This window comes from Hyla sarda, chromosome 5, assembly GCF_029499605.1.
Source record: "Hyla sarda isolate aHylSar1 chromosome 5, aHylSar1.hap1, whole genome shotgun sequence".
In the NCBI taxonomy this organism is placed as follows: domain Eukaryota; kingdom Metazoa; phylum Chordata; class Amphibia; order Anura; family Hylidae; genus Hyla; species Hyla sarda.
In genome coordinates this window covers 35,611,137-35,623,507 of record NC_079193.1, presented here as the reverse complement: position 1 = coordinate 35,623,507, position 12,371 = coordinate 35,611,137, and the positions used below count along the sequence as shown (strand labels likewise).

At 43.1% G+C, this 12,371-nt stretch overlaps 1 protein-coding gene across 2 annotated transcripts in view; it reads right to left on the bottom strand.

Annotated features, from left to right (window-relative positions):
• PLXDC2 (plexin domain containing 2) overlaps nucleotides 1-12,371 on the bottom strand; it is a 578,876-nt gene that overhangs the window by 149,341 nt on the left and 417,164 nt on the right. For both annotated transcript variants that reach the window (XM_056519248.1, XM_056519249.1), the window contains exon 8: nucleotides 6,652-6,747. In XM_056519248.1, the coding sequence (XP_056375223.1) occupies nucleotides 6,652-6,747 (96 nt within the window). The remainder of the gene's footprint in view (nucleotides 1-6,651; nucleotides 6,748-12,371) is intronic.

Genomic DNA, 12,371 nt, shown 5'->3' with positions numbered 1-12,371 from the left:
GGGGGCCAAACTGCAACTCCCAGCATGCCCAGAGAGCCAAAGGCTGTCTGGGCATGCTGGGAGTTGTAGTTTTGCAACATCTGGAGGGTCACAGTTTGGAGACCACGGTTACAGTGGTGCCCGAACAGTAGCCCTCCAGATGTTGCCAAACTACAACTCTCAGCATGCCTCGACTGCCCAGGCATGCTGGGAGTTGTAGTTCTGTAACATCTGTCCCTTCAGATTTAGCAATTTTCATGACATTTTTGAAAATTGCTGCTCTACTTTGAAGCCCTCTAATTTTTTCAAAAAGTAAAAATATGTCCATTTTATGATGCCAACATAAAGAGGACATATTGTATTTGTGAAGAAAAATAAAATGTATTTGGAATATCCATTTTCCTTACAATTAGAGAGCTTCAAAGTTAGAAAAATGCTAAATTTTAAAAATTTTCATGAAATTTTGGGATTTTTCACCAAAAAAGGATTCAATTAACGCCGAAATTTACCACCAAAATAAAGTAGAATATGTTACGAAAAAACAATCTCAGAATCAGAATATTCGGTAAAAGCGTTTTCGCGTTATTAATTTGTAAAGTGACGGTGGTCAGAATTGCGAAAAAGGGCTGCGTCCTTAAGGGGTTAACTTTATACACTACGTCGCTGTTTACACTTGATTACTGGAGCAGTTATGGAATGTGGTTATCACTATATCTTGATAGATACACAAGATCGGACGTATAATATATGTTCACGTTGTGTGATTGTATATGTGCACTATTTTGATTGTATGATTAAGTGTTTGATAATGTGTTTTGCACTTTATTTACAAAATGTCATGTGATATGTTAATGATTGTGATGTCACTGAACGGGGAGTGTATTTAAACCCCATTTGTATCACTTGTAAATCACTTGAAAATGGCGGTGTGAGATCGCCGAAACGTCTCATTCCTTGGAATAAAAACAATTCAGTTTTGCACTAATTTTGGTGTGCTGCCTATAGTCATCTTCATCTAAAATGGCCTGGAGCACTGAGGTTCAAGGGCCTGCACCCACCTACAGACGCACTCGGAGGTGCTGCTTTATATTGGATTCTATCTATTTATCTATCTATCTAATATTTATCTATCTATTTCATATCTATCTATCTATCTATCTATCTATCTAATATCTATATATCTATCTATCTATCTATTGATCTAATCTTTCTAATCTATCTATCTACATTTCTTATATCTATCTATCTATCTATCTATCTAATATATCTCTCAAATCTATCTATCTATCTCTCATATCTATTTAATCTATCTATCTAATTCTTTCACATATCTGTAAGTTTTCTATTTTGTCTGGCAGAACAGCATTTCATAATACTATTTCCGAGTTGTAATATAAACATTTCCTTTTTTTTTTTTCTGTCTCTCCCATATATTTTATTCTACATGATCTCAGATTATTACAATGTATTGTTATGTTTCTTATTCTATTCAGTTAATATTTTCTTTCTTTTCAGTAAACAATAGAGATTGCATTTGTTTTAGCCAATGGGTACAATTACAGTGAAAGCTCTGGCATAAATTCCAGCTCAATTCTATAAAATCATAACATCTTTGACTGGTTTTATTTTTACAATTTGCATCCTCCTTATGGCTAGCAATTTTGCGAAAGAAAGCTGCCATATTATGCTATGTGCCGTTATATCCACCCAAGTGAAAACAATAACAGGGAAATGTTACTTTCCACCCTGTGATCGCTCCTTGGAATCGCTCAGTCACAGCGCACACCGGCCAGAATATCTTCTCTATATAAAATATTCTCAATATCCCTCGACATGACTGTGCTACAATTCAAGGTATATTTATGACAGCTTTATTACCTCACTACGGAGGGGACCTGGGATTGTATTCATCTTTACAATGTTATTTTAAAAGATCGTGGATAATGCATCTTTTTATACTTCCTACACTGTCCACCTGGTTTTCCAATCTACATAAGATAGTGATGGGAATTAAAGGGGTACTCCGGCTCTGAGACATCTTATCCCCTTTCCGAAGGATAGGGGATACGGTGTCTCACCGCGGGGGTCCAGCCGCTGGGGACCCCCGCAATCTTGTATTCGCTACCTACCTGTTTGAGCTGCACGCTGCGGTGCCAGCTCGCAAACAGCCGGGTGGCAACCACGGGGCTGGAGTATCGTGACATCACGACTCCGCCCCCGTGTGACGTCACCCCCCATCCCCGCTATGCAAGTCTATGGGAGGGGGCGTGACGGCCGTCACGCCCCCTCCCATAGACTTGCATAGCGGGGGGGTGACACACGGGGGGCAGAGTCGTGACATCACGTTACTCCAGCCCCGTGGTTGCCACCCGGCTGTTTGTGAGCTGGCACCGCAGCGTGCAGCTCAAACAGGTAGGTAGCGAATACAAGATTGCGGGGATCCCCAGCGGCGGGACCCCCGCGGTGAGACATCTTATCCTCTATCCCTTGGATAGAGGATAAGATGTCTCAGGGCCGGAGTACCCCTTTAACATAAAAGTGACAGCCTGACTAAAAGGGGTACTCCAGTGGAAAACAAATGTTTTCATATCCTCTGGCTCTAGAAAGTTATACAGATTTGTAAATTACTTTTATTAAAAAATCTTAATGCTCCCAGCTGCTGTATGCTCGAGAGGAAGTTGTGTAGTTCTTTCCAGTCTGAGCACAGTGCTCTCAGCTGAAACCTCTGTCCATGTCAGGAACTGTCCAGAGTAGAAGAAAATCCCCAAAAGCAAACCTCTCCTGCTCTGGACAGTTTCTGACAGGAATAGAGGTGACAGCAGAGAGCGCTGTGGTCAGACTGGAAACAACTACACAACCTGATAAGTACTGGAAGGATTAAGATTTTTAAATAGTAATTTACAAATTTGTATAACTTTCTGGAAACAGTTGGTTTGAATTTTTTTTTTTAAGCTGCACTGAAACAGAATCAGTCAAGATAAGAAACACATGGCTGGCTTTTTTTCCTTAAAAAAAACAGCACTCTTGTCAACGGGCTGTGCCTGGTATTGCAGCTCACCGCTATTAAAGGAGAACTCCAGAACATAAAAATTGTCCTCCATACTGCCGGCAGTAAGAAAATAAAGATGAACATTCTTTGCTTTGCTCCCCCGGGGCCTTCGGTTACCGGCTCCGGTCTCCGCCGCGATCCTTTTCCTGGTTGCTGGTGGTCGGCGAGTCATACTGCACTCAGCCAATCACCGGCCGCAGTGAAGTCCCAGCTCGGCCGGCGATAGGCTGAGTGGCAGTGTGAACTTTTTGGCCCCGTCAGCAGGTGCCGGTGTATTGAAGAATTTTGTGTCTTGAAGCGTTCTCACACTGCCACTCAGCCTATCGCCGGCCGAGTCAGGACTTCACTGCGGCCGGTGATCGGCTGAGCGCATTATGACTCGCCGACCACCAGCAACCAGGAAGAGGATCGCGGCGGAGACCGGAGCCGGTTACTGGAGGCCCCGGGGGAGCGAAGCAAGGTATGTACATCTTTATTTTTTAACTGCCTGCAGTATGGGGGACAATTTTTATAATCTGTAGTTCTCTTTTAACTTAAAGGGGTATTCCAGGCAAAACCTTGTTTTATATATATCAACTGGCTCCGGAAAGTTAAACAGATTTGTAAATTACTTCTTTTAAAAAATCTTAATCCTTCCAATAGTTATTAGCTTCTGAAGTTTTCTGTCTAACTGCTCAATGATGATGTCACGTCCCGGGAGCTGTGCATGATGGGAGAATATCCCCATAGGAACTGCACAGCTCCCGGGACGTGAGTCGTCAGAGAGCAGTTAAACAGAAAACAATAACTCAACTTCAGAAGCTAATAACTATTGGAAGGATTAAGAAGTAATTTACAAATCTGTTTAACTTTCCGGAGCCAGTTGATATATATAAAAAAAAAAGTTTTGGCCTGGAATACCCCTTTAAAGCTGCAGTTCCAGACACAGCCTAGGCACGTGAGTGGTGCTGTGTTTGGAATGCCTTAAATTAGCAGAGACTATGTTATTGCAGCAGGTAGACAAAGCTCACTCACCAACATCAAAAGGTGACCCCGGGAATTATAGACCTGTTAGTTTAACCTCTGTTGTATGTAAATTGTTTGAGAGATGCTATTTTGGAATATCTTGATAAAAATAAATGTATGACCCCGTATCAGCATGGATTTATGAGGGATTGGTCCATTGGTCCTGTCAAACTAACCTTATCAGCTTTTACAAGGAGGTGAGCTCCAGACTGGACCAGGGGGAATCGCTGGATGTCGTATATCTGGATTTTTCCAAAGCATTTGATACGGTTCCACATAAAAGGTTGGTGCATAAAATGAGAAGGTTTGGGCTGGGGGAAAATGTGTGTAAGTGGGTAAGTAACTGGCTCAGTGTTAGGAAACAGATGGTGGTTACTAATGGTACTTATTCTGATAGGATGACTGTTACTAGTGGGGTACCACAGGGGTCAGTCTTGGGTCCTGTTCTATTTAATACATTCATTAATGACCTTGAAGAGGGGTTGAATAGTAAAGTAGCAATCTTTGTAGATGACACTAAACTCTGTAAAGCGGTAAACACATTAGAGGACAGTGCACTGTTACAAATGGATCTGAATAGGTTGGAGGTTAGGGCTGGGAAGTGGCAGATGAGGTTCAACACTGATAAATGTAAGGTAATGCACATGGGGACGAAAAATCTGGGCTGGAATTATGTATTAAATGGGAGAACACTTGGGACGACTGACATGGAAAAGGACTTAGGAGTCTTAGTTAACAGTACATTTAGCTGTAGTGAGCAGTGTTGGGCAGCTGCTGCCAACTCTAATAAAATCATGGGGTGCATCAATAGGGGCATAGATGACCACGACAAGAAAATAATTTTACCGCTGTATAAATCACTAGTCAGACCACACATAGAATACTGTGTACAGTACTGGGCACCAGTGTACAAGAAAGATATAGCGGAGCTGGAGAGGGTTCAAAGACGGGCAACCAGAGTAATACGGGGAATAGGAGGACTACAGTACCCAGAAAGATTATCAGAATTAGGGTTATATAGTTTAGAAAAAATGTGGCTTAGGGGAGACCTAATAACTATGTATAAATATATCAGGGGACCGTACAGAGATCTCTCCCATGTATTTATACCCAGGACTGTATCTATAACAAGGGGTCATCCTCTACTTCTAGAGGAAAGAAGGTTTCTACACCAGCACAGATGGGGATTCTTTACTGTGAGAGCAGTGAGACTGTGGAATTCTCTGCCTGAGGAGGTGGTCATGGTGAACTCTGTAATAGAGTTCAAAAAGGGGCTGGATGCATTTTTGGAGAGTAATAACATCGCTGGTTATGTATACTAGATTTATAGGGACAGAATGTTGATCCAGGGATTTATTCTGACTGCCATATTTGGAGTCGGGAAGGAATTTTTACCTCTAGCATGAGGGTTTTTTGCCTTCCTCTGGATCAACTCAACTCAATAGGGACTTATTAGGGTTATAAGTTGATCTTGATGGACTCTAGTCTTTTTTCAACCTTATGAACTATGTTACTATGTAAGGCTCCTTTCACACTAGCGATTTCTCCGCTATTGAAGTTCCGTCGCATGTTCCGTCACGATTTTCGCCGAAAACCGGCCGTTACAAAACCCCTGACGGCCGAGACTAAATCGCATTGCAGCCTACGGGATTTTTTAACTGCCCGTTTGCACCCGTATATGCCCATAATTCATTACGGACGTTATACAGTGACGGGACATCGTGGCGGAAAAATTACTGCATGCAGTAATTTTTCCGCCACGATGTCCCGTCACTGTATAACGTCCGTAATGTATTACGGGCATATACGGGTGCAAACGGGCAGTTACAAAATCCCATAGGATGCAATGCGATTTAGTCTCGGCCGTCAGGGATTTTGTAACGGACGGTTTTCGGCGAAAATCGTGATGGAACATGCGACGGAACTTCAATAACGGAGAAATCACTAGTGTGAAAGGAGCCTTACTATGTTACCTGTCTACTGTATACTGAAGATGGAAGAGGTAACAGCAGCTGTATGGGGGGGGGGGGGGAGGCATAGGAAAAGTATCTTTTATGGGCTCAAAATGGGTTTAAAATCTGGCACCCCTTCTCTACCTTCAGTGTTACTACTGTGTAATCATATATAGTGTTTTTTGTTGCCCACAGTTTGGAGACCACTAATATAGAATATTCTTTTGTGTTTTCGAAGCCTAAAGATATTTACAATTGATTCCATGAAACATTGTTGTTTACTTTCTATGATTATATTATAGTAAATATAGAAACATCCGTCAGCTCAAAGCGGCAAAAATATTATATTGCACTCACATTGCTTCACCGACTCTCTCCTTCCATACTTGTCACAACATGAATCCATAAAGCAATCCCCAAATGGCATGACTGCCTTCATTTATATAATGATAAGATACATAAAGCATATAGGATTGAGTAAGAGACGGTATAATATATGTTGTGGTTGCCTATTCCTCGGATGATATACACAACCTATATGTTTTCTTAGACATTTATTCCATTAGGATATTTCTTCAAACTCTGAGCCACTTCACAGCTCATTAAGTCAATGGAGTGAAGTGTCCTTCCGGTGGTGACATATTACCCGGTGAACGGCTCACTCACTTGGAAGAGGCAGCATCTCGACTGCAGAGTAGTTGGTAATCTTAGACATTTCAAGTTCCACCCTGTGATATTCAAATATTGTTCTCCTGCGAACATCTGTCGAAATAGAATATAGAAAACATCATTTAGAACAACGAAAAAAATTGGCAAATATTTGTCACCAGATTGCTTAGAGGTCTAGATTGCTTAGAGTTTTGCAACATGTATGAGCTGCTGCTTACCAATAGTCTTTAGACTATAGAGATCCAATCATTTTTTTAAAGGTGTACTCGAGGGAAGTAAAAAAAAATAATAATCATTTAAATATATATATATATATATATATATGTATACTGCTTGATATTTATTTTCCACCCTTCGGTCCCATTGCTTACATCTCAAAGCAATCATTGCAGCTCTGCAAGCTAGCTCACTCTCTGAAAGCAGCCCCCACCCTCCTGCTCTGAGCAGCAGAGAGGTTCAGTGTCTGATTGGCTAAGGCTGCACACACTTCCCAGTTTTCAGCGCAAAAAAACATGATTCATCAGTGCAGGGCAGAAACCACTTGGTCTGTGTCTCTCAGGATGGTGGGGGATGCTTTTAGTGAGGGATTTGGACAGAGACACAGTGGATGGCTGGATAATGTCCTTTCCTCACTTCATGCATGTAGTGACAACCAAAGAGGGAAAACTGCTCTGTATAGCTAATTAATTATATTTAGACAGTTAAATAGGTTGATAAGAGGGAAAGGATGGGCTGTGGGTTTAGTTCCCCGGAGTACCCCTTTACTAGAGAAGAGCTCTTACTAAGAAGTTGGCCTCCACGTGCCATTAAGACCTCCCTACAATGCCTGGGCATGCTCCTGATGAGGTGGCAGATGGTCTCCTGAGGAATGTCCTCCCAGACCTGGACTAAAGCATTCACCAACTCCTGGACAGTCTGTGGTGCAATGTTGGTGGATGGAGAGAGACATGATGTCCCAGTTGTGCTCAGTCTGATTAAGGTCTGGGGAACGGGCAGGCCAGTCCATAGCATCAATGCCTTCCTCTTGCAGGAACTGGTGACACACTCCAGCTAGATGAGGTATAGCATTGTCTTGCATTAGGAGGAACCAGGGGCCACCCGCACCAGCATATGGCCTCACAAGGGGTCTGAGGATTTCATCTCGGTACTTAACCCCTTAAGGACCGGGGGTTTTTCCGTTTTTGCATTTTCGTTTTTTGCTCCTTGCCTTTAAAAAATCATAACTCTTTCAATTTTGCACCTAAAAATCCATATGATGGCTTATTTTTTGCACCACCAATTCTACTTTGTAATGACGTCAGTCATTGTGCCCAAAAATCTACGGTGAAACGGGAAAAAAAATCATTGTGAGACAAAATTGAAAAAAAAAACGCCATTTTGTAACTTTTGGGGGCTTCCGTTTCTACGTAGTACATTTTTCGGTAAAAATGACACCTTACCTTTATTCTGTAGGTCCATATGATTAAAATGATACCCTACTTATACAGGTTTGAATTTGTCGCACTTCTGGAAAAAATCATAACTTCATGCAGAAAAATTTATACGTTTAAAATTGTCATCTTCTGACCCCTATAACTTTTTTATTTTTCCGTGTATGGGGCGGTATGAGGGCTCATTTTTTGCGCCGTGATCTGAAGTTTTTAACGGTATCATTTTTGCATTGATAGGACTTATTGATCGCTTTTTATTCATTTTTTCATGATATAAAAAGTGACCAAAAATGCACTATTTTGGACTTTGGAATTTTTTTGCGCGCACGCCATTGACCGTGCGGTTTAATTAACGATATATTTTTATAATTCGGACATTTCCGCACGCGGCGATACCATTTATGTTTATTTTTATTTTTATTTACACTGTGTTTTTTCTTTTATGGGAAAAGGGGGGTGATTCAAACTTTTAATAGGGAAGGGGTTAAATGATGTTTATTCACTTTTTTTTTGCACTTTTTTTTTGCAGTGTTATAGGTCCCATAGGGACCTATAACACTGCACACACTGATCTTTTACATTGATCACTGGTTTCTCATAAGAAACCAGTGATCGATGATTCTGCCGCATGACTGCTCATGCCTGGATCTCAGGCACTGAGCAGTCATTCGGCGATCGGACAGCGAGGAGGCAGGTAGGGGCCCTCCCGCTGTCCTGTCAGCTGTTCGGGATGCCGCGATTTCACCGCGGCTATCCCGAACAGCCCACTGAGCTAGCCGGCATGCTTTCGGTTTCACTTTAGACGCGGCGTTCAACTTTGAACGCCGCGTCTAAAGGGTTAATAGCGCGCGGCACATCGATCAATGCCGCGCGCTATTAGCCACGGGTCCCGGCCGTTGTTAGAGGCCGGGCCCGAACCGCTATGACGCGGGGCCACGCCGTGGCCCCGCGTTATAGATCGGGAGTGGACACATGACGTTCCAGTACGTCATGTGTCCTTAAGGGGTTAATGGCAGTCAAGCTATCTCTGGCAAGCACATGGAGGGCTGTGGGGCCCCCCCAAAGAATTGCCACCCCACACCAATACTGACCCACCCCCTAACCGGTCATGCTGGAGGATGTTGCAGGCAGCAGAACGTTCTCCACGGCGTCTCCAGACTCTGCAATGTCTGTCACATGTGCTCAGTATGAACCTGCTTTCATCTGTAAAGAGCACAGGGCGCCAGTGGCAAATTTGCCAATCTTGATGTTCTCTGGCAAATGCCAAATGTCCTGCATGGTGTTGTGCTGTAAGCACAACCCTCACCTGTGGACGTCGGGCCCTCATATCACCCTCATGGAGTCTGTTTATGAAAGTTTGAGTGGACATATGCATGTTTGTGGCCTGCAGGAGGTCATTTTGCAGGGCTCTGGCAGTGCTCCTCCTTGCACAAAAGTGGAGGTAGCGGTCCTGCTACTGGGTTGTTGCCCTCCTACGGCCTCCTCCATGTCTCCTGATGTACTGGCCTGTCTCCTGGTAGCGCCTCCATGCTCTGGACACTACACTGACAGACACAGAAAACATTCTTGCCACAGCTCGCATTGATGTGCCATCCTGGAAGAACTGCACTACCTGAGCCACTTGTGTGGGTTGTAGGCTCCGTCTCATGCTACCACTAGAGTGAAAGCACCGCCAGCATTCAAAAGTGACCAAAACATCATCCAAGAAGCATAGGAACTGAGAAGTGGTCTATGGTCACCACCTGCAGAACCACTCCTTTATGGGGGGTGTCTTGCTAATTGCCTATAATTTCCACCTGTTGTCTGTTCCATTTACACAACAGCATGTGAAATTAATTGTCAATCAGTGTTGCTTACTGAGTCGACAGTGTGATTTCACAGAAGTGTCATTGACTTGGAGTTACATTGTGTTACAAGTGGTCCCTTTATTTTTATTTTTTTTGAGCAGTGTACGTCATAAAAAAATTGTATTTTCTTTTTCTAGAAATCTTGGCTTATATAAGAAAAACCACCCCATACCATCCAGAACATTATACTGACTGGCTGCAGCTTCATCTTTGTCCACAGGCAGGGACAATGTCCAGGAAGTGAGGGTGTGACTAGCACTTCTTAGTGCTCACTCCTGTCCTATCACGCTGCAGTATGAAAACAGAGAGGAGGGGGTTACAGAGCAGCCTGCAGTGATTAGATGAAGAGACACAGCACAGCAGACTCAGGGAGTCATGCAGAGTAAGGACATGTCCCATCCAAAGCACAGAATGACAAACCAAGTGAGCAACAGATAGAAAGTATTTGTAAGGGAAATATAGGTGCTACACACACACACACACACACACACACATATATATACATATATATATATATATATATATATATATATATATCTATACAGTTTTTTAATTCCCCGACAGTGTCCTATAAGACCGAATGTATTTGCACCCTCAAAATAGGGGACACTCCCAATAGCGGATGTGGACACACCTTATAGGGGACAAAACACTCCTTATAGGGGACAAAACACTCCCAATAAGGGACACATATGCATGTTTTTCTCACTATTTCACATGAAATCAGAATAAACCTTACCCGTTTTAGGTAAATTAGTATTATTAATGGGGTACTTCGGTGCTAAGACATCTTATCCCCTATCCAAAGGATAGGGCATAAGATGCCTGATCACGGGGGGTCCCGCCGCACCCAGTTACCATCAGTCCCATGTTAGCTCTGGGTCTGATGACTGCCAATCACGGGGCCGGAGTATTGTGACGTCACGGCTCCACCCTCGTGTGATGTCACGCTCCACCCCTGTGTCCCATCACAATACTCTGGCCCCATGATCGGCAGTCATCAGACCCGGAGTGAACATGCTCTGGGGGCTGATGGTAACGGGTGCTGTGTGAAAGATCACGAGGGTCCCCAGCTGGTCCCCAGCGAGGGTCCCCAGAGGCATCTTAGAACTGGAGAACCCCTTTAAAATTATTTATATTTGCCAAATGCTAGAATAAGGAAAGAGAGATAATTTTTAAGGCATTTTTATTACTTTCTGCAAAGTCAAAAGTTTACATATCCTAGGATCCAATAGGGGACAAAACACTCCCAATAGGGGACAACCAGGCTTATGTGCCAGTCCTACCCTGTACACAAGGCCACAGTCAGAGGGGTATATGGCCAATACATCAGTAAGGGGCTCAGGCTCCCAGGGGGCCCTGGCCACCGCTGCACCCCCAGCCCCAGCACAGGAGCAAAAGACCGCTGTTTATACAGTGGTCTCCTGCTTCTGTACATCCACCGACCATATAATTTGCCCTCTGTGCCACTTTATTTCCCCTGTGCCAAATCATCCCCCTTTATTACCCCCTGTGCCACATCATTTCCCCTTGATCCCCCCTGTGCTATATGATTCCCCCTTTATTGTCCTTTGTGCAAATTCATCACCCCCTCTTTACCACCCCCTGTGTCATTTTCTCCCCCGTTATCCCCCTGTGCCACTTTGCTCCCCCTGTGCCAAATCATCCCACCCTTAGGCACAGATGGGATCAAGGAAAAAAGATGTGCCACAGGGGGTAAGAGGGATGGTAAAGAGGGGGTGATAAATTTGCACAATGGATAATTAAGGGGGAATTAAATAGCACTGGGAGATTCCACTGTAATATTGTTTTTTTATTATGTTTTTTAGGGAGTTTTAGTATTCGGTAATTTACCAAAACGCGTCCTTGTACTACACTATGGCATAATAAATCTTCACTCTGCATCACTGGTGAGTGCTGGGTATCACCTTTCTTCTTACCAGACTGAAATTAAGGACTTGAGCTGAGAAAAAAAATAATTTTCTCCAACTAAATACTGCAAAGCACAGATGAAAAACTAGATGGATCACATTCAAGCCAATGGGATCTGTAGGGATCTGTTAGTGTCCGTTGTTCAAAAAAACATGCTAGAACTCACGCATTTTGAACATTCATTGACACTCGTTGTCATAGCAATACTCTGATTTAAAGCAGTTTAGGCTCCAAACATGTCGGCAAGCTATGTTTTTATGGCTTATCCAATTAAATAGATTACATTTTATAGGGAACATCGAATTAGATTTTCTTTTTATTAAGTAACAAAAGTTTATTTAAAACATGGAACCACCATGTCACAATTTACATTGATGAAACATGTCATCGTCCCATTGACAGTAAAAACAGGTTCTTCGGGTTCTTGGTAGGGAAGCCTAGCAATTGGCATTGGACTGTGGTTTCTTGAGCCCGCCAGAGAAAATGATTCTGAGGCCCATCCTCCATC